The sequence below is a fragment of the Anopheles coluzzii genome, chromosome 3, assembly GCF_943734685.1.
Source record: "Anopheles coluzzii chromosome 3, AcolN3, whole genome shotgun sequence".
Classification (NCBI taxonomy): domain Eukaryota; kingdom Metazoa; phylum Arthropoda; class Insecta; order Diptera; family Culicidae; genus Anopheles; species Anopheles coluzzii.
This window is the reverse complement of record NC_064671.1, coordinates 23,015,305-23,042,472: the sequence shown is the minus strand read 5'-3', so window position 1 is coordinate 23,042,472 and position 27,168 is coordinate 23,015,305. Positions and strand designations below refer to the sequence as shown.

Here is a 27,168-nt window from a genome sequence, read left to right as displayed (position 1 = left end):
CTATCGAAGGAACCACACATGATGGATGATAAGCGCCAAGCGTGCGGTATGGGGGAATGGAGGCTCCAAAAACATCCAAAGATTAAAATTCACTTCGCTCCTTACGCGCCACAGGACTCCATTGCGACGGGCTTTTCCAGCGAGAGTTTTCAGCGGAGTATCTGGAACATATATACTCACACACACACACGTCTAAACCACATGTAGATGTCGGTTTTTGCGATCGATCGATCGGCGCGCGACATGTCTGTCAAGGTGCGGTCGCTCGCGACGGGTAAAATGATTCATTGATCGACGCCAGCCCTCCTGACAGGTGCTGGCCTCCGTTTGGAGAACAAAAAAAGAAGGTAAAACCAACCATCCAAACCTCTAGTCTAGACCGCGCGTTTGGTTCGGAGCAGGTTCCCCTTCGATGTTCCCCCACCGAAAGGAAGTGGTTCATATTGGAGATTTACCACTTTTTCTTTTGCGCCCATTTTCATACCACACCACATTTAGCCGTCAACCGCCACCGGAAACCCATCACCTGTCATTGTCACATCACACAGCCTTCACACATGCAAACCGTACGTGGCGTGGGGCACATTTACCCCGTACCAAACTCCGTGGCGTGGCTGGTGTGCCATTTCGCATTCGCGGCAAATGTGCGATAGCATTTGGGGTAGACACACACACACACACACACACACACACACACACACATACAGACTGTCGTCTGACGCAAACGTGAAGTTTATCAATTGAGAAATTTGTCGGTGATTTGTATTAATCAGAAATGTGACGCCATGCCACACGGTTGACAGCAACGGATCGGTGAAGCGAAGGGCAAAAGGAAAAAAAGAACCCTCCCCCCCCCCGTGACTGTCAACTTTACCGTGCAAAATCGGAAGAAAATGAAAGTACAATCATCCACCAACGCGGTACGTGGCCCGGTCGGGTTGAAACGTTGAAAAATGATGATGGTTTGCACGATTTTAGGCTTTGCATGTTTTGGGTTTTTCCTTCATTTTTCCTTCGTTCGTTGCCGCGTAAAAGCCAAGCTCGGTTCAACCTGACACCGTCAAAAGGCTCATATCGATGGTGTGTGTGTGTGTGTCTTACGCATGATCGAATTCTTAAAGGACGCCCGCCATAAACGGGACGCCGCACGGAAACACACACGCGCCACCGCTTGATTGATGGATGGAAAAGTGTTTTTCTTTGCCATTTGCAACCGCAAACCGCTGGGTTCGAAGGGAAGGGAAGCGAACACATTATTCATTCATTATAAAACAATTCCCACTCCACCACGAGTGCACGGACACTTTCACCCCCTTCCCGCGTCGCAGCATCTCGAGTGCCGTACCTGAACGGACTGGGTGGAGAAGCTTTTTTTCGTCTTGTGTGTGCTGCGCCATAATTTCGGTGCCCTACGCAACGGTAAACACGACGCCGTTCCGGGGCCTTTCATAATGGATGGAAAATCCATTTTCGAAATTTAATTATACTCACTGCATGCAAACACACTCACACATGTACACGTAGCGCGCACGACGGAAGTAAATAGGAACGTTTGATAGGTAAAGTTATGAAATTATGTGCCGCTAAACGCCGCTGTCAATTGGGGGATCATACCGCAACACCGCACAACGATGTGTGAATAAGGCAGTGGCGCGTTCGTGTGTGTGTTGAGGGGGTGGAAAACGTCGCTGAAAAAAAGGGCTGCAAGTTTGCTTGATAAATTAAATAAGTATCAGATTGGTGACAACAATCTGAAGAATGGGCGAGCTGCATCATCAATCATTGTTAGGCGAAAGTGATGTGATGTGGTGACAGTGTAATAGGTGAAATAATGGTCCAATCAGCCTTGAAAGCCCATCATTCAATTTAGGTGGACATGGCGGACACGTTTTGGCGAATGCTATGAATACTAATTAAGGAAATGTCTAGAAAACTTTTATATCCGTGTCTTTGGTCATTGTGTGTACTAAAAATAGGATTTATTCTGAGATTGGAAGTTTTGATTATGATTTCAATCAAAACCTATATGTAACATTTTATGTAAAACTTAAAATAAAAATATTTAGTTTCTTCATATTTCATTATTCATAACCAAGCAGAAATATTAAATTCTCCTAGCCAGTCATATTTTGTACCTGAAAAATATGAGCTCCAGCAAATTCAACTCTTTCAAACAGAGATGTGCACACTAGATAGAGAGCGTGTGAGTTGAATCGTACAAGTGAATGTATAGTTTCAACTCAGCACGAAGAGTAAATGTGATTCTCTTCGCTTTTGATTCTGTTTTTATGGCTCAAACATTCCGGCATTTATCAGAACTTGTTCACGGAGAAGAATCCAACAAACAAAAACGAGTCCCTAGTAAGGGCAGAGAACTAGTTAGTAATGTTCCAAATCATCGGTCCAGAGAGTGAGTGAGTTGAGGTACCAAAAGAGCACTGTTGAAAGGATGTTTGATTTTCCTTTATATTTAATTGTATAGAGACTTTGAGCCTCAGTTAGCGATGCTTGAAATGCATTGTATTGCAAGATCTGTAACGAGTGAATCAATGATTTAAAGCTCTATTGTGACTTTAGGTTAATTCATTGATCCCTAAAAATAGAGAATATTCTCTACTTTCAAATACTTTTTTTTCAGAATTGTTTCTTTTTTCTCCATTTTTTTTTTGAGTATGAAGTTATCAACAAAATCTTTCAATCCAGGTTGTTAAGAGAGTTTAATTTGGTGGTAACGAATAACGTATCGGTAAAAAATAACAAAATTATTCTAAATTCAGAATCATTGTAGCAATAATTGAATCTATGTGGCTTTCAGAAACCATAAAAATGCAATAATCTATTTTAGTATTCAATTAGCAGTTAAATCAAAGTTAATTATCATTGCTTAGTGAACTAACCGAAACAACAACAACAAAAAAACAGTAATGTACAGCAAAACAGTCCCATATAGAGCGCGCTGCTACGGGCACAAAATGGCAGTAAAGTGAACGTGAGCGGCTCGGAAGCAATGGCAAATTAATTAACATCTCAGCCCATACCCCCGGATAAAAGCCACGGCCATGCGGCTGTGCGGCCGGCATTATTATAATCGTACATACAGTGTGTGATAATAATTGTGTGATCATTATGAATATCAATCAATGGAATCCTTCCCCCAATGCTGCTATCTCTCTCTGTCTGTCTGTCTCTCTCTTACTATCTCTCTCTTTATCCACGTGTGCACGAACTGTGCAAAACTCCCGGTCCCATTCCGAGCGTCCTGCGGACCCGTACGACAAGGAAAGAAATGGGAAAACTTTGAGGGGAGCGAGGTTTATGTCCCGTTTGTGTGTTTTCGTAATTGGACTGAAAATTGCATAATTATGTCATTTCGCTGTGATCCGACACACATTATCGCGCCGCAGGGGGTATTGGGGGGTGGGGTGGTGCCAGCGTGAGTGCACTACGGGTGCAATTCTTCTGGTCAGGATGGCGAGGTCATCGGGCCATCATTGTTAGCTGATTGACGGGGCGAAACGTGTCGGCTTATCAAATTCATTTGACGGGTTGTTGGCGCTTTTTTTATTCGCCCGCCCACTCACTCACCCGTTGGTATGGCTCAACCATTCAACCATTTGTAGGTACTGTTACGGCCTGTTTGTGAAGTGAAAGCACTTTCCTTACAATGGCATTATTCGCTGCGGTGAGCATATAGGTAAAGTGTTTATCTACCGATAACTGCGCATTGTAACAGTTTCGCACAGGTGTGCATTGGAAGAGGTTTAAGCGGGCCGTAGCTTCAATCAATGCACAAACATTGGATGAAAAACAAATTAAATCCATTAATTATGTTCGTAATATAATTAAAAATAAAGAAATTCCAATACATCGTGTACTTCGCATTCATAAACTTGCTACTTTAAGCCTCCGATTGGTTCAATTTGAAGGTACCATTACCTTCCTTTCTCACTCGAGTGCAAAACTGGTGCCCGAAAACTTAATATCCTACACTAAAGCTCCTACAATCGTGATGGAATGTGGTTTTGATTGGATGGGTTTCTTCGTCTGCTTCTTGCACTTATTTCTTTTGTTAATATCTTACTATCGGAATTCATCAAAACGTGTGAGATACTGCGATCTCTTACCTAGGTTCGTTTTGCTCATTTACAACATTTTACACATTGTGGGGAGGTTTCCTTGTTTGTTTTTTCGTACCCTACTGCTGCTATTTATCTGTGCTTAGTTCTTAGGACAATTTGTTTTTCTTAATATTTTTTTTCCTTCATGTTCTATATTGCTGTCTGTCACTCTCCGTCACGCACGCATCAGTTGGGGTTTTGTTTTATGATTTGTTGATTTTTGGCTGCCTATATGCGTGACGTGTTGGAAATGTGTACTTCGTACAAAACGGGCGTTTTTTTATTACTTTGTTGTCTATAATTTACAATTCTACTACTATGTACAATCATGTACCACCAGTGGGACGATAAAAAATGCTTAAAATGAGTGAACGTTGCTGTTGTTGTTGCTGCTGGATGGCGATGGCGCTGCTTCAGCACATTCGCCCATCCGATGTCAAACATTAGTGAGCCTTAGATTGGCTTTGCAGGGGGCCATTATGGACAGTTCTTAACCGATGCTTACCTACTCGTTGGCGCGTTGGCACTACGCGTACACATGTTGCCGCGGGAAGATAGTGATGAGTTGAGGGAATGGGGAGGAGGGAGTGTATTCCGTGCTGTTACAAAGGGATTGGATGTCCGGGGATGGGGGATGAAGCGTTTTTGGATACTGTCAGCCGAACCGAAATTACAGTACCAAAGTTCGTGATTTGTGCAGCACCACTAGCAGCATGTTGAGACACAGCAACATAAACCGAAAGCGCAACTTCAACGCTAAACTACTCAGGGCACTGGCGTGGCACAGCAGATCCTCGGGGAAGATCTCCAGGAACGGCAAGCGCTTCCCGGTGAGCGGATCCGTGCAGGTACTCCTTTTAGCTCGCTGGAAACGAAACAGGAAGAAAAAAAAGGGAACGTTAGTACGTCACAACATCTGAAACAACTGGTTTACATATTAACGGTATAAGCTTTCAAGAAAATAATCAGTTCGATTCACCTCAAAACGAAATGAAACAAACTCTCATTTAACCCTTTTCAATCTCGTAGTAAAATAAGTTTTAAATTTAATGACTTGTGAACCGTAGGAACGCAAACAAAATGATGTTTTTGGGAGAAGAGTCAATGAAAGTTTAACTTCCCAAAACTCTTCTGTCGAACTCTTGTGAACCTTTTCCCTTTCTGTTCCTATCCTACCTGTGCCATTGCCGTCGATAAGACATCAACCTTAGCTTCGCTTTGACAACAGTAGGGAATTAGCAGGGAGTCAGGTCGCCAGCCAGAAGTTCTTGGACAGAACTTCGACTCCGAAGCAAAAGGTAAACAAGCCGTGCAAATGTTGTCGCCGTATTGGGTGAGAGCTGGAAAAACTTTCCAACGACGTTCACATGCTTTGCCTAATGCGTTGGCGGAAAAGCAGCTGGACGATGGAAACAGTGCGGGACGATTGCACCGGGTGAATGGGAATGGAAAACTTTTGCTAAAAGCATTCGAGCTAGTGGCGGCAGCAATCTTGGCCACTCTTTGGTGCTGCTCGGAAAAAGAGCAACGCTCCAATCCAAGAGCGACCCGGCTAAAGACAGGGTGAGAGTGATCGTCGAGCACGATCCAAGTGGTATACATTTAAACGAGTGCGGACGAAACAAGCGGGACTATGCAGCTGACCTAAGAGGTGCCTAATTTTAGCATCATAACGTATGTCAACGGTTGCCTTCTGTATCACATACACACAAATAGTACAGCAGCTGTTAGCACGTTGGTTTGGATGTCGAAAAGCTTCCGGCAAGTTTTGTGTACGAAACACATTGCTCCCGGAGTGTATCTACTGCTGGGATGGGTGTTCCAAAAACTTGACTCGTAGTACATACACGCCAACATCCATTTAGGGGTACGGAAGCAACAAAGATGAACAACAATTTCCTTTTCAGCTGCTATCAAGATTTGCCTTTTCAGGGGTTGAGTGGGACAGCTCAACGGAAGATGTTGAACCGAAGTTCAGTTTCAATGCAAAGTCACTTACAAGCAATGGGCGCACACACCTAATAAAACATCGTCAAACGTCAACAAAAGCAATGAAATCGCATCAAATAAGTTAAACAATTGCATCAGCAGCATAAACATTTGCCAACATTGTTGCTCCAATCGTTCCGTGTCATTTCGGAAACGGAGCGCTTTGCTACAATTATTCACCCACAGCTTTCGTCACGTCACGGTACTGTGTTGAGCGCCTTCAGCCAACATCCTGCGCTGTTTATTAGCGTCTTCATTAATAAAACACTTGCAACCACAGGCACCATCACCACCACTAGCGGTAACAACTACAAAAAATGGGGGAAAGCAATATAACCACAATGCTAACTAGCTGCTGCGGCGAGAGGACGAACTTTCCCGCAAAAACGATCGTACAAAAACGATTCTTTGAAAGCTCGAAAAATAAAGCGCAAAAACGCATCATCAAAATAAAATGGCACCAGCGCAAAAGCATCATTACACGGAAGCGGGAAGCATAAATTATGGATGTCGTTTCGTATTAATCAACTTCCAGAATAAAAGAGTGTATGGTGCGCAGACAGGGGAGGGAAGCGGCACCGGTTGTACTGGTGGTTCTATCCGAACAAAAACACAAAGTGTGGCGCCAGATTAGCTTTACATTTTGCAAGCTCTTTTTCTTCCCCCCATTTCCCCGTTCCCGTGCACACAGTTTGGTCTGGTGTTGTGTTTTGTGCTGAACGGCGTAATTACGACAAAATACAACGATTGGCTTGGCGCGGCGGAGAAGAGACTGTGTGAGTCGTTAGAGCTGTGTTTTTTTTTTTCTTTATCACATTGCAACCAGACACCAGAGCAGAGGGGCGGAAAGAAACAGCACGTCATATCGATTTGCCTTATCGCGGGGCAGTGCTCGCCCCAGCGCTGCAGATGATTGAAGAACCAGCCAACGCTGTAATTAATCAACTCGCTACAGTTGCAAAGGGTCCTCTTGCGGAGTGGGTGAATAGTGGCTTGGCTTTGGCACAGTTCCAGGAACACGGAGTTTTGGGTTCTAGTTTTATTTCTTTGGAGCGAAGCGTAGAGCTGATAATCAAAAGTTTACCTCTGTTGTAGAACATGAATGAAATCTTTCTGATTTGGATTTCGATTGATCAAACAGATTATTTATAGATTGCAGTTCTTCGAAGAAATGAAGACTTGTTGATAACTGGAGGTACAATTTACGTAGAACCTCACCAGCTTCAACTACGACAGTCAAAATACGAGTAAGAAATCTATTTCAAAATTTGTATCAAAATGCTCTATTACTTACACGAATCATCTGCTTCATTTCGTCCTTAGGAATCAAGTTGACTTGCGCCGTCTCGCGCAACCAGCGCCGCAACCAGTGCCCCAGCCACACCAACCCGCACTCGCACTGCAGCGGATTGTTCGACACGTCCAGCCCGCCGATGACGCTGCGCGTCCCCACCGCATCCCACGAGCTGGCGTTCGGGTAGAAGCTGTCCGGTGCGAGCGCCGCCAGCAGATTGTCCGACAGATCGATGCTCAGCCGAGGGATGTACTTGAGCGCGTAGAACACGCCCGGCGGCAAATCGTTCACCATCGTGTTGCGTATCCGCAGCTTCAGATCGTGATTCCGTGCCAACCCCTGGAAGGCATTGCTCGAGATGGACACCAACCTTCGGCCCGTAATTTCCACCACGTTGAGCTTCGTGTTGGCGTGCATGCGCGACGTAAACAGTCCATCGCCCAGATGCTCGTCGTAGATGGTGACGTACAGCTCCTGCAAACCGCGCAACTTCGACACCAACTCGCTGAAGTTGTGCTGTGCGCTGATGCGCAATTTTTTCAGATTGTGCAGCTTGATGAAGATGTCCGGGTTTACGATTTTAATGTCCTCGATGAACAGCTCCTCCAGCCGGCGAGAAAGTGCAAAATCGTGAAACGATATCTTGCGGATCGGATTACGTGAGATGTCTAGCACGCGCAGAGCAGGGGGAAGATTGCGCAGCAGGTTCGAGATGTTGTTGACTTTGTTCTCCTGTATATGCAGCTCGCGGAGGAAAAACAGCTCCTCCTGAGAGTCAATCTCCTGCAGGTTGTTGTTGCTAACGTCCAGCGAAGCAAGCTGGGGCAGCGCCAGAGTCGGCAGTCGATAGATCCCCGTCGACCGGAGGCTCAACACCCGCAGACGCGGCACATTCACGAACAGCTCGCGGAAGTTCACCGGCATAAGCTGATTGTAGCTCAGATCCAGCACCGTCAAATTGTTCAGATTTGCAAACGCATTATCAGGGATGAGTTTTATCAAATTTCCAGCCAGATTTAGCTCCAACAAGAACTGTGTGCTGGTGAACATATACGGATCTAGGAACTCCAGCAAATTATTATCAAACTGTATCGAGCGCAGCGTGAACCCAATGTCCGCGAATGCCGTTGCCTGCCACGCCACAAACTGATTGTTCGAGAGGTCCAAAAACTCGATGCGCGTATTCAGGAACGTATCGCGCGGGATCGTGCGCAATCGATTGTTGTTGAGGCGCAGCAGGCGCAACTTTTTCAGCGGTGAAAACTGTTCAATCTGTAAGCTTTCGATGCGATTGTGACTCAGATCGAACTCCTGCAGGTTCATCAACCCGGCAAAGCTGCGCCGCCGCAGTGAGCTGATGTTGTTGTGCGCCAGGTTCAGTATTTCCAGTATCTGCAGGTCCCCGAACGCATGGTTGCCGAGCGTGGTGAAGTTGTTCCAGTTCAGGTAGAGTATGCGCAGCGAAAAAGCCAACGCACGAAACACGGTCGTGTCCTGCAGCTGGTTGTGGCTGGCATCCAGCGAGTACACATAAAGCAGTGAGTTAACGTCTCCATCCAGAAACTCGATCGCGTTACTGCTAATGTTCAGCCGCATCGGTGTGGTTGCGTTCGACACTTGGCGAAACACTTTCAGCGACAGTGTGGCCAGCTCGTTGTGCATCAGGTCCACGCTCAGCAGGCTGGGTAGATAGCTAAACGCTCCTTCGCTTATATTTTGCAGCGCATTGTAGGACAGATCCACGTACGTCAGGTACGGCAGATCGTGCAGTGCGTTCTTCTGCATCGTGCGCAGTTTGTTCGACGATAGATTGATAATCTGTATTAGCTCCAAACTGTCGAAGGTTGCGCTCGGCAAGTCTTCGAGCTGGTTGAACGAAAGATCAATCTCCACCAAGTTTCGATGAATGTCCGACCGGAAGAGCCATCGCGGTGTGGCAACGATTCGATTGAACGCCAAATTGACGTACGTTAGCTGTCCCAACGTTGAGAGTGCCCCGTCCGGCAGCGTCTTCAGATTGTTATTGTCCAACCCGAGCCACATCAGCTCGGTCAGCACGGCCAACGCTTCGCCCGGATACTCCTCTCGGTAGATACCGAACGAAAGCTCCAGAATCTTAAGTGTCGAGGAAACATTATCAAACACATTCGGATGGACGTAGTGGATGTCATTAAAGCTGAGACTGATCTCTTTGATCGTATCCAGCCCATTGAACGCGCCATAGTTGAGGCTCGTGATCTTGTTGTTGCGCAGCAGTAGCGTCTGCAAGTTCGAGCCCCATCCAGCAAATGCATTCTCCTCGATGTCTGCGATCTTGTTGTAGCCCATGTTAAGGTACGACAGCTCGGTACAGTTCGAGAGAGCGTCCACCGGGATGGCGGTAAAGTTATTCCCGCTCAACGACAGCACCTTCAGCGTAGTGGGCAGCAGTGGCTCGGGCTGATCGGGAATGTGCGTCAGCTCGTTCGACGTTAAGTAAAGATAGCGCAACCGATTCAATCGCCCAATAGCGGCCGGCACCACCGTCAACCGATTGCGCTCCAGATCCAAATACTCCAAACTGTTCTCCAGCGAACCGAACGCACCATCGTCAATCGACTCGATAAAGTTAAATGCCAGCACCATGTGCACGATGTTCAGCCCCTGGAATGTGTCGGCCTCGAGGTGGCGGATGAAATTTTTATCAAAATTAATTGCCTTTATACGCACGCTGCCGTTGAACAGCAGGGGTGGAAGTTCCTCCACCAGGTTCAGGCTAAGGTCGAGCTTCTCGAGCCGTATCCGGGCGGGGCCGGCCGGTTCGGGGCTACCGTCGAGCTTCGCTATCAGATTATCCTTCAGCGACAGCACGCGCAGATCGTGCAGATGCTCGAGGAAGGCGGTCGGGAATTGGGAAAGAATGTTCTTGGAAAGATCGATCGTTACCAGCGACTTGGGGAACGTGTTCGGGCTGATGTGCGCGATACGGTTCGAGCTGATATCGAGCCAGACGAGCTTTTTCAGCTTGGCGAACGGTTTGATGCCCTGTTGCTGCAGCCCGTTGACCGCCGTGGCACCGGGTTGCTGCTGCTGCTGCTGCTGCTGCTGCCCCATCCCTGGCGTACCGGGCGGGTATTGCGAGAACTGTTTCGCGTTGATTATCGATGCCTGCGAGTTCGGTGCCGTATGGTTCTGACGCTTCTCGTCGTGTGTGTAGAACGATACCTCAGAGATGGAGTTGCCCGAAATGTGCAGGCTGCGCAGCGAGTCCGCCAGCCCGCCCCAGTTGCCATCGAGATGGTGGATGTTGTTTCTGTTTGGGGATAATGGTTCGGGAAAAAATAAATCATTAGACGGTGCTTGTGCATGGTTCATTGTCAGTTCCAAGTAACGTTGGATGTAAAATTAGTTTAGCATTCAAATATTCCAGCCTTCATCAGCATGTTTCGGCAGAGTTGATTTTAACGTGAATTGTTTGCAAATACGTGAAAGATCATCTTCTCAACAAAATAAAAAAAAAAACCCTCAACAATCAATCAAACTTCACTGCAGAGGATGTTGTTCTAGTAAACATTCTTGACATTCAATCAATCTATTGAAATTGTGGGCAAACAGTTTCTTTGTGAAAATAAATGCAACCATCGAAATGGTTCTTAAGAGGTGCCTTAATTTCAATTTGATTGATTCCTAAGAGCTACCCACAGTCAAGCGAAGCGACAAAAAAAATTACATTCAAGTAGCTTCTCTTTGGCGTGCAAACAAATTCGTTGACACGGAAATAATAAAGGCCCAAAAGCGCTTTGTGCGCCTTTATTTCTGAAATGGTGTAAGATTGGTGTTGGTTTTCAACGCAATTTGCGTTGGACCAGGTTTGAGGGGAAAAAGTACTGCAGTGAACAAAAAACAAAAATCTGGATCTGGGAACAAAAAGCCTTCGCACAAATCCAACGCAAACCAAAAGAATTGAAGCTGAGATAAACCGCAGCGCTATTTTCGCTCCCAAAACGTATTCCAACCAGGCACGCCCATACTTACCGCTGAGCTACTAATCGGCTTAAAGTGTGGACATTTTTTAGTGAATCCAGCGGTAGTCCCTGTAACTGGTTGTCGGACAGATCCAGTGACACCAGCGAATGCTGCATAAAGCTGTGGGAAAAGAGAGATAGATACGGAAGCAAAAAAAAAGGATTTAAATTGGTTGTCCGAAAGCAGGATGAAGGTAGACATCAGCAATACGGTGTGTGCACATAAACTAACATGCGGTGCACGTTAGAAGTAGACTCATTCGCCTAAAGTATTTGCATCCTGCCTGTCTGCCTGCCCGCGGGCCCTACGGAATCGATCGAAACAGATGCAACCGTCCACCGGCTGTCAACCAGCTGTTGTTTCTTCTATTTCGTTTCCTCCGTTTTTCGATGTTCCGGGTAAAAACCCCGTTTGCCCTCAGCTTCCGAGCGGACGGTAGGGGTATTTCGCCCGCAAGACAACCGCCCGGGAGAGTGCGAGCGGGTCAGGGCGAACGAAACGAAACTAAATTGGAAATTGTTTTTCCTACCGGACGAAATCAAATTTCCCAATCCATTTGTTTGACTGTATGCATTCTCGGCTTTTCACTGCTGGCGATAGCTGTTTTTTTCCTTCTCTCTCTTACCCCGGACACGTCTCTGAGTGGACTGGGCTGGGACCGTTTAGCCGTTAGCAGTTATCCTCCGTTGACCTCTGCCGCTACATACACCTTGACCAGTTACTGGGAGGGGGTGGGGCTGGAATTTTGTCTTGGCCCGTGGGCTTCGGCAGCAAAAACATGTTGATGCGGACCGGCCGATAAGAAGATGAAGCTAATTCAATAGCCTAGCATTTGATGGTATTAGCCGATGGTCGCTGTTTCGATGCTCGGTAGTGCCCGGTAGGGATGGGACGGAAATAGACATAGGGCCTCGAACCGTGTTCCTGCAGCACACAATGTTCGGAAGTCGATTGGTCGAAGGCTCGACTGTAGGAGCGTGATGAGACAGAGGGATAAGTTTAGAAAAATCAGCCCTATCTGGTGGAGATTTAGGAGAAGAGGAGTTTCGGGTTCGATTTAGCGCACTGTAGACGGTATCAGTAAATTGCCGGGAATCGAGTGAATTGGGAGTTGGCAAAATTAGAGCAATGCCACTTGATTGCTGGTTTTACACAGGATGGTAGGAGCGGACCACTCAATCCACATCATGTGTGAGGTAGCTTTGTGGGATGTTTGTGCATCGGAGTTGGAAGTGGAATGTTACACAAACCAATAACACAATTTCCAAAAATCGTCTGCCCAAGCAAGGTTTAATAAGGATCTGTACATATGTAGCTTTTTCGACGAGAAGTCATAATTACCACTAGATACTTCATTCTCTGGCATGAATTGTGATTTTCGATTTGAATCCCTTCCTTTGTTGAGATAGACACAAACCATCCAACATTAAATTCCATGAATGATGTGTTGAACGATACCACAAATTCGCTGTAAAATTGTGCATAAAGCACAAAACTGCACGATATTTTCGACATCCGTAGCCGAAAGCCTTGCTTGCACCCACACACACACCGCAACAACAAGGTATCTCATCCGCATGAGTGGCTTTCGAATCAAACCAAACACGGATGGGTAGTTTTTTTTCTTCTCTCTGTTCTCTGTTGCCATGGTAGAAGTGCAAGAACAATGATTCTCTACGGGACGAAAAACATCCGAGCCTGTGTGGACAAACTTTGTGTGGAAAATGTGGATCAAACACCGGCACAGACACTGCTCTGATGTACTAATAACACAAAGCCATACCATCATCCTGCTCCTGCCCAAAACTCTGAACCCCTTTTTTCACTGCTCTGTTCCCAACGATTTTCATAACCACTCGGCTCGTCTGCATCCTCTTACAATGTGGAATTTCGTTGTTTTCCTGCACATTGATGGGCGAACATCGAACACCGGATCGGTTAAGTGCAGACCTGAAGTGCAGACCTCTGTGCCGGCGAGGTGAATTATTAATATTTTACATATCGCTCTCCGGTGTACGGCTGCATCTTCTGTCCGTCGTGTGACTGTAGCATGTAACAGGGGGTATGTTTGTGTGTTTGGAATGTTCCAAAATTAAGGGGAGCCGGTTTCGAACGGAACGGGGCTATAAATTTTCCATTTACTAAGCAAACACACACACACACATGCAATTTTCAATCGTTAGGCGTTTGGGCCGGAAACATTGAAAAGATACAGTTGTGCAGTCTTGCAATACTTTGCACGCTGTATGTCGTTGTTTGAATATGATTTTTTTTACTCATTTAGTTACCACAGATTGTCCACAAAATCAAGTAGTTTGTAAAATTAGCTATTATTGATAAAACAATAAAATTTATAACACAAAAAGCGATATTTTGGGCATTTATCATTACTAATATTTAAGAACCAGTTTGCCAGTTACTAATGTTTCGCTCCAAGTTAGCTCCATCTCGCTGTTGTTCGTTCGTTAAATGCGATAAATTTTTAATCAATGCAAACATGTCACTTGCTTTTGCAAATTTATCACTACACCGGTGACAGAAAAAGCTCATTGACAACCATCGGTTGCCATTCTCGATTCCTTTCGTCGCTCTCTCGTGAGTTGGCTGTGAGATGGCTGACACCATTGGGGCACACTGGCATCCCCACCATCCCGGATGCGGATCCAAGCGATCCGGGGTGCGAAGGTTTTGTCTAATTTATCAACTTACCACAATCGGTCTCGACCGGTCTCGCTTCAGTAAATCAGTTTTAATTCTTCCATCGATTCGTTTGGATTTCCCCCGATTTCACTTCTCGATCGGGCGAACGGGAAGGCAGTGACAATCTGGCACCGTGTGCAAAGTGACACCCGACAATCAAAGTGACGTTCGTTAAGCTGCCGAATCGGTTGCCGATTGCCGTACCGGTCGGGCGGCGAAACGATGCGTCATTTTCGATTGTACGGATTTACCACTGCCAGCGGCAGCAGCACATACGCTCCCGGTGTATCGTTCTGAACGGCTTTCTCCCACTCCTGCCGGTCCTGTTTTAGGCGGGCTGCCATTGCGAGATTTGCGTTCGATCTTTTGCACAATGCATATGGGGCCCTTCTTTTCCCAAGCGCCCATCACACAGCAAAACGGAGGGCAAAGCTTAAGCGTTAGCGTGAAGGCAAAGTGCGAACTATCCAGTGGAAACGATTTGACTTTCGTAGCTGTACCGCCGTCTTCTGGTGTGTCTCCGGAGAGCGCCCGTCTGCTGCTGCTGTGTCATACAGTACACAGCCTGTCGGTGGCGTCGACATCGTCATCGTTGTCATTGTCGTTTGTCATAGTGCACTTTGCGATGGAATTTTCATCGGCTTGCCATTGCCATGCCATTCTTGTAATGGAAATGCAGTGCCCGCCAAAGGCACCGGGGAATGCGCACCCCGATCCGCTGTGCTCGAACCGTAGCATCATGATTGCGATGCAGCTTGCGACTAAAGAAGGGTTGGTCTTCTTCGTAAGAACAGGTCCTGTCAGTATGTTCTGGATCGTTGGAGGATCATTGTCATGTAGCAGCAGCAAACAAAAAAAAAAAAAAAAAGACGGGCATAAATGTTTTGCTGCAAGTTATGCCAAAGCCCCGTAACGAAGCCCCTCTGAGGCTCGCTGTACGACGAGTCAGCAGAAAGCCGGTCGGTCAAGCCTATCGAGGGAATCATCGTGAAAGCTAGCGGAAAACAGCCCGCCAGCTCCCGGCCCTATCCCTAACCGAGTGCCCTTTTGTGCTGGGAATATTTTCCGCTCGAAAAGTAACACACCGCATCATGCAGGATCGGGAATGGGCGAACGTGGCGGCACCGCAAAGAAGCATTGTGTCATACTCCATGGTTCCATGGCACTTCATGGTGCCCCTCGGACGTGTGGCATGTGTACATTCCTCTTCCTCAGCAGCAGCGCCGGCGAAACGTCCGGGAAAAGAAAGCATCGCATAATATATGCCATCATATCTATTCATGGTTTTTATGCAAATTTAAATTGTATTTTAAATCTCCTTTATTTGATATCGCCTTCGCCTCCAGCCCACCACGAAAAAGGCTCGGGTCGGTGAGCTGTGGCCAAATTGGCCAGCCCGCATCGGCGCTGCGGTTGGACCAGCTTCGGACCGAAGATCAACTATGTTTGATATTATGGCCTCTTCCTGCTCCTGCGCCACACCGTGCCAGCACCTGGACTGGTCGAGGAAACCCGGTCGGCATAGTTTAAGACGTGTATGGGCGGAATGTTGAGCCCCAAACGGAACGACACCCCAGCACAGTCGGAACGGCCAACTGGCCGACCGATTTGTTCGCCGATCCGTCTATGGAATTTATCCTTCGTTCTTTGGCTCAGTGTGTGTGTGTGTCTGTGTGTGAGGTACGAAGAAGCCCAGAACGGCCAAAAAATCCCGCTTTATCCCCAAAGCGTGAACGGATTTCCGTGGGCGCTCGCTTTGCCTGCTGCTACTGTCGCATACCTTAAACATCGGTGATGGAACGATTTGCCGTCCCACGAATGCCAAATCGGGGGACGGTCGTGTGCTACCGTGGAGGGGTTCGTTCGTTCCCATGCCCGTGTTTTTGTACCAGCAAAGCATAAACGAGCTAAAAGCGGTTGTAAATTGACAATCGACGACCGGCAAATTGAAATAGACCGAAGCTTTCGTCTTTCGGGAAAACGCGCAGTCAGTGGAACGGCTAGACGAGCTCGGGAATCAATTCTGCTGGCTAGGTACAATATTTTCTTAGACATGAGCATATTTTGCTCTCCTTTTTTCCTAGCTATGGCTTCTCTATAAAATAGCTCAGTTAGACGCAGAAATAAATGGATTTAGTGCTTTTGAAGTTCAGGTTTGTATATTGTTAATTTGAAAAATATTGATGAATAGCCGCAACTTGAAAATTTGGGGGAATTTTATTCATTGTTATGAATTGACGATTATGTCAAATCACAAATTGGATGATATTTAACTTCATTCGATTAAAACTTTACAATCGGTTGCCAACTTACACGGTATAAGCGTTCCCAAGCTATTCCCTTTACTCAAATACACGCGCTAATCGATGGTAAGGTTCTTCGGATTTAAGGATTATATATAAATTAAAAAGCAATATAGTTTATATTTGACAGCTCTTGAAGTAAATTGTACCTCAATGTTATTGTAAAAGAAAATCGCAAAACTCGGGAACTTACTGTGCAGATAAACTTAAGACATTATTTTCCGGATTAAACCATACTATCTTCGCACAAATCTGACTGTCCTCCGGTCTCGTAGTACAGTCGTCAACTGGTACGACTTAACAACATGCCCGTCATAGGTTCAGTCCCCAAATAGACCGCGCCGCCATACGTAGGACTGACTATCCTGCTATGGGGGGAATCAATTAGTCACTGAAAGCTAAGCCCACAAGTGGGTACAGGCAGGCCTTGACCGACATCGGATGTTGAGCCAAAGAAGAAGAAGAAGATCTTCGCACAAAAACACGCTAGAACAGCGGTCGGCAAACTTTTGAGGCATAGGGCCAAATTTAGTAAATGATCTAAAGCCATGGGCCGGGAGAATGCGGTTTTTCTATTATTGTGCTTTAATTATTACAATATAACATTTTAGAAACAAAATAATTGGTTAATGATATCAAGCAATGCGATTGGTATTATTGCTGTTTTCCTATAATTGTGTAATCCAAGCATGGTTAAAAATTGATAATACCTACTTAAAATATTTTTTTTATGCATAAAATCATAAAATTTCGTTTGCGACTTTCATTTCGATAGTCTTATTGTGGTGTTAAAATAATGTTAATATTACATAACGGTTGCATTACGAAATGGACAACAATTGTCGATTTTTCAAGGGGTTCTCTTAACCCGCACTAACAAAACGTTAATTGTACTTTGAGTAGTAGTTTCCCATTAGTTAGCAGACAAAATTTGACACCTCTATTAGTCGAACTCTAACCATGATGGCCAACAAAGTGAATCAAAAGCGTGCGCAATCAAAGAATGGCACCCCGTAGCGTCTAAAATAGACTCCGTACGGAAGTTTTTGGACGTCGTATATACTCGTTTCGATATTTTGGTCGCCAACATCTTGGCACTATTAGGCAACAATGAAAGCATCGAAAGAAAGCACAGGTCCATTTTTGAGGTTCCAAAAGAAGCTGAAATGAAGACAGAGGGACAAGTGACTACATTACTGCGTTATCTGGACCGGGAGATCGATGCAACCCACCAAACAGTAAAATAATACCTGGGAAACATGAATAAACAGATCAGGAATTAGTAATCGCATCCACTGGCTTCGCAGTGGCAAACAATTACGCGAAAAGTCATTGCATTTCAGGTGAATTTCGACAGAATTTCGATATAACACCCTAGTCCGCAAACTGGTCCAACAACCGTCACCTGTGTCCCATCGATTTTTTCTGCACCAACGTGATGCAAAAACTCTACTCTAACAATTTTGTAGCGAAAACTTAGGAGGAATTGATGAAAATCGAAGGTAAAACCTAAATCATGCATGTCTTCGTCCACCATGGTGAAAATTCCTAATTACTGACGAAAGGCAATTCGCAAAGTCTCGAACTCATTTGTGCTAGTACGCTTAAATAATTCCCTTTCAACACATGTAAATGTAAAGAAATTATCTTTCCTAGTTGTCTTCTACAGCCAGCCGAAAATGGCATATTTTGTCATGGAAAAGTTACGGGGATATTGACCTCGAGTTCGAACATACTGAACGGTCCATCATTCCATAGTACTTTAATTAAAGTTGAAACAGTACGAAGGTATAATATAGTATACTAAAAGATCTTCAGTCATTTGTGTACGAATCGTTTCTTCCCATCTTTCAAAATCAGTCAAATCCCTTCTCGGGCCGGATTGAATGCTGTGGCGGGTCGCATTTGGCCCGCGGGCCGGACTTTACCGACCGCTGCGCTAGACTGTTCTGAACTGCACGCTCATTTTGGCATCTGTCTTCCTTGGGAGTAACTAGAGTAACGAGGAGCTTGAATGTATTGTATTCACCGACTTCTCCGACTGGCAACATTTGACAAAGGTATCGTAAGTAACACTTTAACTGTAAAAACCAAGAATTTCTGAAGTTCATCGTATTCTGGAAGTGAAATCAATGGAAAAAGTGGACAATGAAAAGAGTTATCATGAATCTTGTTCACTTGTATTCCGCGAAAGGAAACAAGGCAATATTTACCATCTTAGTCTTTCAATACGATTCCATGTTGAACCAAATCCAGTTTCAAGAAATGCAAAGAATATTCAATAGTACGGGTGAGATTAGTTTTGGGGGTCTTGGCAAACATTACTCGCTCTGGTTCAAACGGCGATGAAACAAAGGAAACCCTATCAAACAATGAGTTTCCTTTCCGAAAATTGCTACGGACGTTTACCTAAACCGTTTTCGGTCTTGTGGAGTAAACATTGCAAGAATCAGACGCTCCACAGTTATTGCTACTCAAAGAGCTGGCGAGCGGAAGCTTCCTGGAATGGAAAGTTCCGAGAATTTTCCAAAACTTTGTATTCTGCATGGGTTTGTTTGTGTGAAGGTAAAGAAAAATGGCAATTTTGACTGTTGGCTAAACTTCAGGAACATTACGCAGACACTAAGCGGAACTGTTGCATATTACATATTTAATAAGTTAAGTTGTGCTATTTCCTGGAATAAGGATGCCAACGCTCAGTCAAATTCATCATAGAACCTCTGGTCACTATTCAACAAAAGAGGAACGTTTGAGTTAAATTTGTTACATTTGGTTACCAAATTGTAGAAACTATTTGATACTTAACACAAACGCGTAAAACGGTCGAAAAACAAACCCTTTTTTGGCAATTGCATGCAGAAACAGTTTTAATACAAACATAATAACCAAAAGTGTTTGCATCGCTTAAAGCTTGTAACTTATTATGTAAACATAGCTTGCAGGTTGAAATTGCAGTAATGCAGGTTAAACAACAAAATCGCACACAGTCCTTTATCCAAATAAAGTCAGACGTTTTTTGCAGCACGGAATTTAATCTCTCAAGCCGTGTTCCTTTCATTCCGATGGCAAACAGTGCATTACTAATCACACCGAGTGCTGCCGAGAGTTCTACATTGTCTACAATGAGAAAGTCCCTCCCAGAGTACGCAGTAAACAGAGCACTCCAATCCAACATGCCTGCCTGCCTGCACTTGTCTGTGTACTTGATAGAATATTACAAATCTTATTCAATCCCCTTCAACCATGAAAACTATTGACCGTATCATTTGTGAAAAGTTTGAGATGAAACACCACTACTACTACTATTCCACTTTCTATGACACTAGAGGATGTAGCAAGGGGTGAACAGGACCTTTAAACCCTTTAAAGCAACGTCCCTCTGTTTCCCGTCTCCGGCCCGGCCCGCAAACGGGTCATCGAAAAGTTCGTTTCCGGTGCGCATGCATGGCGTACGTTTGGAGCGTACTCACAGCGAACATCAACAACTTCGTCACACAAAGGCCTTGCACTTTGGAGATGCTATCAGGAACTTTTTGACCACGACGAGGTGCTGCCTTTTCCCTTTTTTTTGTTTTGCTTGCCCGCTCTCCCTTTGCAGTGTATCCTCCCCGTTTGTTTTCACTCTACCGTGTCGAGTGTTCCTTGATTTACTCTTTCCGTTATTTGTGCTCCTGGAGGCATTCCAGACTCTTTGACTGTTTCGCTCTTGCTGCTGGCTGGCTGGCTGGCCGGTAACGCCTTTCCTTGATTCCCATTTGCCATGCCATGCCGTACCCGAGAAGTGCCGAGGTACAATTTTGTTTCGATTCACTTGAGTGAAGCTAACTGCGTCAGACCATGCGCACGGAGAGATGAAAAATATGAGAAGAAGAAAATGGACTTTTGTGCAGGGAAAAATGCATTCCTTTCCCCCCCCCCCTCCCTTTTTGGTGCAGACTGTAAGATTGTGTGCGCTCTGTGAGTTTGCAAAATTTGCCTCGTCCTTTTTTTTTATATTTCAATTTTGAACACGACTGCTAGAACGCGCTCGCATGGCCTGGATGCCACACATTTTCCGAGGGCAGAAAATAAAACGCCCCGTGCAAAACGAACGGCCCATAACAACGGAAAAAGTTCATCATCTCCCCGCCAGGCACCCCCACGCCGCGTGACATGCAATCTACGACTAGTGTGCGGGGCCGTCCGGCAGCGTTCGAAGTCGTGCCACTCGCAGGCAAGGAGGGTCCTGCTGCACCAGAAATCAGAGATTGTACATCTTTATTGCTTTACAATTGAAAAGAAACTTCGATTGCCTCGCGGAGATAAGATTTATACGAGGTTTTTCCTTGTTGTCGTGCCCTTTCGGGTTTAGCCCAGGGCTGGGATGGCACTGGGTCCTCGATCGACTTGATGGGGTGTGCGCTTTTGTTGCCGATTGGATTCTATCCTCGCGTGCCGCTCTAGCCAGGTTTACATGCTGTGTTCCTCGATCACTCGACGTGATTCGTATTAATGCCAACGAAAATAGAAACGTTTGGCATTCGGAGCGTGCGGGTGGGCTGTGACGTCTTGCCGCGTCCCAACTGTTTCCCTAGGGGTTGTTCCCATTGCATCGCAGGCATCAGGGGGCAGTGGCAATCGACAACGAAAATCCATTTTTCGTTGCCTTTGCACAAGGGATCCATGCATGCGGGACGATGTAACGTCTCAACTGGCATTAAGCTTGATCCCGATGCAGAGAGCATTCGCTTCTAATGCAGCATCATTGTTTTCCATTGCTTGGTTATGGGGTTGTTTTATTTCTTTGCACATGTCTTGCTGCCTTGTTTTCTAAGAAACATTCCTTTTTTACGTTTCGCAAACGTTTTATTTGATCATTAGGGAATTAGTTTCGCTGTCGTTTATATAAATTGAGTTTATGTTTAAAATATAAAAAAGTGAGAAGTGAGACACTTTTGTGAACTCGTTCCATATGTTGTATAAGCTTGACAAACTCGTGTATTTAATGTTTTGTTTTACAGGCGGTCCCCGAGATACACGGTACCTCTTATACGCGGATTTCTAAATTTGAAAATTCTTTGAGCAAATTGTACTGATTTGACACATCAATTGTAAATTGCCAAATTATTTCCGTTTTGATCGAGTGTTAAAAACTATTTCAAAAGGTTTCAAACTGTTATATTCAGTCAGAATCATATCAAATAATTCATAAAGTGAATAAAATAGACCCCTTCTTGCAAAATTACACGAAAATTAGTGATATTTTAGCTGGAAATCACGAGATTAGACTTACGCGGAAATTGGAGATACGTGGTATTTTGCAGCCCTTTTCGGTCCTCATTAACCGTGTATCTCAGGGACCGCCTGTATTTATCTTTCCAGAGAAACATTTCTTCAGGTGGATTGAATATCACTTGTCTTTTGTTCCCATCTTCAATTTTCATTCGTTGGAGAAAAAAAATAATTTCCAGCCGTTTTAAAAATTAAGCCTAATTTTCAGCTTTCGAATGACGTTTTCTTTCGAATACAATATATAAATTACACGTTTAGTAGGAGCTGATAGGTCTACCAAAAGTGTAACAAAATTAACCATATTATCCAACTGTTTTATATGAAGAGTTTAGCATTCCTATAAGAGTGGGGGTTGAACAGAGCTTTTTGAAAGTATTGTTACGGAATGCTTTTCATTTCTAATTTGTTCCATGAAGATCGTCGAAGATTATGAATTTAACGTAAATTTAAATTATAGCCATTTGATTATTATTATCATATATGTTGTGGGCGAACGTGCTGAGCCCGGGACTTGTCGCGACAGTTACACTGTTGCTGGTCGACGTTCTGGAAACGACAGTGCACTCATGCACACTATGACGCACATGCTAGCGAGGATCACTAAGTGTGTGCAGAGTGCATCCAAGCAAGCAGTTTGTAATAGACTACCCGTGGAGAAGGGCTCTCGGTAGGGGTCGACGGTGTGGCTGGTACTTCAATTCTTTGTGAAAATACATGTTTATTTATTATATGATCGTTGGACTAATTGTAAATAAACAGATATAATTATAGATATATTTTTTTTATAATTTATAATTAATGTAATTTTAGTTTTTTTTTTCTTTTTTGAACTTGCAGTGGACTACTTATGACAAAAAATGTCGAATTGTCGTATTTTTCCAACTATTCATATACATCCAAACGATTTTTGTGGATGTCGCGTTATTCTATAAATTGAACAGTGCCCTTATTTTTGCCCATTTTTTGTTCTACTTTCTTAGTCAAGATGTGGGTTGGATTGAAAATTCTTCTATTCCATTGAAAAGGTTGTTTCCTCTGCTCCTCGCTCGCCTCCTAACGCCCCACTCGGTTGGTTCGAGCGGTTCATTTATGGTTTACGATGCATTTACTTTGATTTTTCCGGCCCTTTCTAGCGTCTCAAAAAAGAAGGGTAGAACCAAACCAACGAAACGTGCGGTTTGCCACTCGGCAATAGTGTGCATGTATGCATGTGTGTGTGTGTGTGTGTATGTGTGAGCAACCCACAGTGAAACGGAAGTAGCCCGCCATGACGTGGGCCGGAAGTGTTTGTGTTTCTGGTGTATGATGTTCCTTGGCCCCGGCCAAACTCGTTCCGTGGCTGTTCAGGTCGGTAGCCCTACTGGTACACTAACACTGCACACACGCGTTGGTTCGCTACTACAAAGTATAAGCTTTCCTTGCACACTGTACAGCGCGAAGCATAACGTACGTGTGGGCGAACGCGGTGCAAAACGCGGGCAGAAGAAATCCTTCCGCGGACGCCAAAACCTTTCCGGGAGCAGAGTGCATTAAGAATATGCAACCCTCCCTTGACCCGACCCCGACCCCGCGCATTGCACAAATGGATCGAGTGCATTAGCGGTGCATGTAAGTCATGTACATTGCCGTGACAGTTTGACAAAGTTAGTGACTGCTGCGTCAAAAATAATCACGTCAAGCAGGTTGAAATTAGCACAGCGTACGATGCACACAAAAATCCTGGTAAAGTCATTTGCACTCTCCATCTCCATTTCCGCTTCGTAATCGTAGTACGTATCAACACAATAGATTAAGCTTTTGCGCTGTGCTCGGTGCAAATCGGAATCACGCTTGTGCGGTAATGTACGATTTTACCGTAAGTGGTTCTGTGAGTAGAGTGGTAACATTAGCAAGATGTGGTAACGTGAAGTAGTGGTATATGCTTAGTATTTCGGGTGTTACAATTCGCTGGATTTGGTATTGCTAGTATTTAAATAATGATGAAATGTATTTAAATAATGATAAATGATGAAGTTAATTGTTTTACAAACTGACACCCCAAAATTAATTGAACAATATACACATTTCCTTGCTCAGGTATCAAAAGACTGAATATGATAAATGACCAGTATTGAAAAATGACAAATACAAATGACAAACAAAGATCTTAAAAGAAAGCGCAAGAGGAGAGAACTACTAAGCTATAAAATTAGATAAAACTTGATATTTTTGTGTTTACTATTTTTATCATTCCTATGATCTTAATTAACAATTCGCTGAATTTAAAGGATATTTTGTAGTATTTTACAATCACAAGCGCAATAATACGTCATAGTGCATACAAACAACCGCTTATGTCAAACAATGAGAACTTCCTCATTTTTCATGAACTTTTGAGTATGATTTCCTTTTATTTTTTTAGAAAAGGCTGAACTAAGAAAACATGGAATGTATCTAATATGTGTCCAGATACATTACATTTTCGAAAATTACATAAAGGTTGCCCATATCAAAATATTAATTTTAAATGCTAAACAGTAAAAACAGTACTGTAGGTACTTAACTTTGGGCCGGTCTGGTAGTACAGTCGTCAACTCGTACGACTTAACAACATGCCCGACATGGGTTCAAGTCCCGAATAGACCGTGCCCCCATACGTAGGACTGACTATCCTGCTATGGTAACAATAAGTCACTGAAAGCCAAGCTCCAATTCACTAGTTGGGTAAAAGCAGCAGCAGCAAGCAGGCCTTGACCGACAGCGGTTGTTGTGCCAAAGAAGTAAGTCGTTACTGTAAAAAAACATTATTCTGTATTATAAAACATATTGCTGTTCATTTTACGATTCTAGTCAGCTTTTTTATAAGAAGTTTGACAGTTGGAGGCTGAAATCATGCCAACACTCTATACAAATCCACGCACAAAACTAGCCTGCGATTTTTAGTCTAGATTATTCTAGCCTCAAAGCTAGAATTGGGGCCCTTTCCGTTTGAAGTTCGTAGGCTGAAATTTCAGCCTGTCAGCTGTTTGCATTGTATAGCAGTTTTCGAGCAGCTATCTAATTGAGTATAATTTACAGGTGGGCTTATCCCAAGGTGTATGAATTAAGAAGGCTGATTTTTATCGCTTCTGCTTCTGAATGAAGATTGTAAGAGTATTTTGAGTATTAGTCAAGCCTCCAGAAAGCTCGTTGGAGCAAAAGTTTTTACTCGTTCTGTCAAAAAGTGATGTTCAAAATTGGTTATGAAAAAATGCTATGAGACCACCTGGACTACATACACTTTGATTCCAGATTCCACCACCTGATCTTTTTAATGCACCTTGGGATAAATGTAAACAATACCGTGTTTTCGAGCAGGTATTCGAATCTAATTCTAGCTTTTAGGCTAGAATTTTCTTGACTGAAAATCGCAGGCTAGTTTTTTGTGTGGTTTTGTATGGATTGTTTACATGATTTCAGCCTCCAACTGTCAAACTCCATAGAAAAAACTAACTAGAATCGTGAAGACCCCCATTAGTGGTATTTACATTTACAGGGTTTCCCACGATTTATTGGTCAGTTGCCATGATTTTTTGGTTCGTAGCCACGATTTTTTGATCGTATCCGATATATTTTTGGTTCTTTTCCATTATTTATTGGTGTTTTCCGATTGGATATTAATACGATTGGACTAAAATATTCTGGTAAACTTTAAAAAAATCGTAGGAACGCCAAAAAAATATGGGAACCCACCAAAAATTGATGGGAACCAACCAATAAATCGTGGGAAACCCTGTATCCCAAGGTGCATTAAAGAGATCAGGTGGTGGAATTTAGTATCAAAGTGTATGTAGTCCAGCTGGTCTCATAGCATGTTTTTTATCATCAAATTTGAATGTCACCTTTTGACAGTACGGGTAAAAAACTGTTGCTCAAACAGGCTCTGGTAGCTTGCCGAATACACAAAATACTCTTAAAATCATCATTCGGAAACAGAAGCAATAAAAATCAGCCTTCTAAACACATACACCTTGGGATAAGCCCACCTGTATATTATAACGACTTGATTAACTGCTCGAAAACTGCTGTACAATGCAAACAGCTGTCAGGCTGAAATTTCAGCCTACGAACTTAAAACGGAAAGGGCTCCAATAGTAGACAATTAATTACCAAAACATGGTAACTAGGTAAAAATATTAAGCGTTCAGTTCAGTTAAAAGCAATAAAAAGTGATAAAACTAGTCTACTGCTCTGATTTGTTACACCAACACATTGATGTAGAAAAGAACCTCCACACACTTTTAACACATGTAGCACAAAGTTCACATCTCTAGTGCGTACTACTAACACCCCATCCATTGGGGTTATCTCGCATTGTCCTCGCCGAGGATGCTCCCACGAATCCAAAATTCAATCTGTTACCGTACATGATACCATTTAGAGAGCTTACTTAAAATAAAACATAACATAACTCAATTCCAAGCCCCCGGATTCCAAGCTCCTCTATGATCCGTACCTACACCGGTAAGAAGCACCAGCTCTGAGTATTGCTGAGACTCTGAGTACCAGTGTTTTGCTTTTAAATCATAAAACTTAATGCAGAAAGTGCTAAAGATGCATTTCAGTAGGTTAGCTTCATTTGCGAACCAGCTCACACAGATATACACACACTCAAACACACGACATCAGCTCCAAAATGCATCATCCAAAGACATTGTCGCCCTCGGCCACCCAGCTCGGCAGCTCCGGCCCGTTGTCTTGTGCCAAAGCGGGGAATGCCGAGGGATCAACGAGCAACTACTATCTTGAGCATTACTTGTGTGCGCAGTTGTACAGCAGAACTTCAGTCCAATTTTGCTCCGCAAACACTTTGAAGCATTTACGGAGAACGAACTGGCAGCGCTGCCGGGAGTGGCTGCTGTACGGGCGCGTCCCGTGCTGATGTGTGGATGCTAGTGAGTGAGTGAGTGAGTGTTTGCAGATGTTTTTTTCTCCTCCATTTTCCATCTTCTCATTCTTCTTCTTTTTCCACTTCAATTCACGTTTTATCTCGTCCGGGACATGGCCAGCATACGTACCGAGTGACAGTTTCCGGCGCTGCAACGACGAACTGCGCACATACGAAACCGGTGGCGGAACGATTCAACACGAAATATTGCTAATCTCTTATGGCATAAAACTTTTCTCAAGCGCTTCCTGCTGCTGCTGCTGCTGCTTCTTTGCAGAGTCGTAGAACGTACAGACGCGTATGGACGATGGTGGTTTGTGTGGTTTGTGTGGGCGAATAAATCGCACTATATGGCCCGCTGGCTCGAGCCTTATGTTTATGCAGCGCCCGTTCTGCTACCAAGTTGCATCCAGTGCATCTTGATAGTTGTCTACGATTGAACGTGCTATAATAGTTTTCAAATGGGGTTTTGTGCTAAACAGCCATTTAGAAGCCAATGTACGGTTCGGCTGAATGGCTTTAATCGCTGGGAAATAAACTGTTGAAATCCCTGTTTGCTTCCCGAACCTGGTGGTGGCTGCA

At 44.3% G+C, this 27,168-nt stretch overlaps 2 protein-coding genes across 3 annotated transcripts in view; both read right to left on the bottom strand.

The window, feature by feature from the left end:
- LOC120957677 (protein limb expression 1 homolog) overlaps positions 1 to 19,576 on the bottom strand; it is a 265,788-nt gene extending 246,212 nt beyond the window's left edge. The window contains exon 1 of the mRNA XM_049610215.1: positions 19,565 to 19,576. The gene's annotated coding sequence lies outside the window, so the exon portion shown is untranslated. The remainder of the gene's footprint in view (positions 1 to 19,564) is intronic.
- LOC120958110 (protein artichoke) overlaps positions 2,617 to 27,168 on the bottom strand; it is a 102,519-nt gene continuing 77,967 nt past the window's right edge. For both annotated transcript variants that reach the window (XM_040380679.2, XM_049610196.1), the window contains 3 exons: positions 11,416 to 11,526; positions 7,402 to 10,693; positions 2,617 to 4,983 (listed from right to left, as the gene is read on the bottom strand). In XM_040380679.2, the coding sequence (XP_040236613.2) occupies positions 4,789 to 4,983; positions 7,402 to 10,693; positions 11,416 to 11,526 (3,598 nt within the window). In that variant the 3' untranslated portion in view covers positions 2,617 to 4,788. The remainder of the gene's footprint in view (positions 4,984 to 7,401; positions 10,694 to 11,415; positions 11,527 to 27,168) is intronic.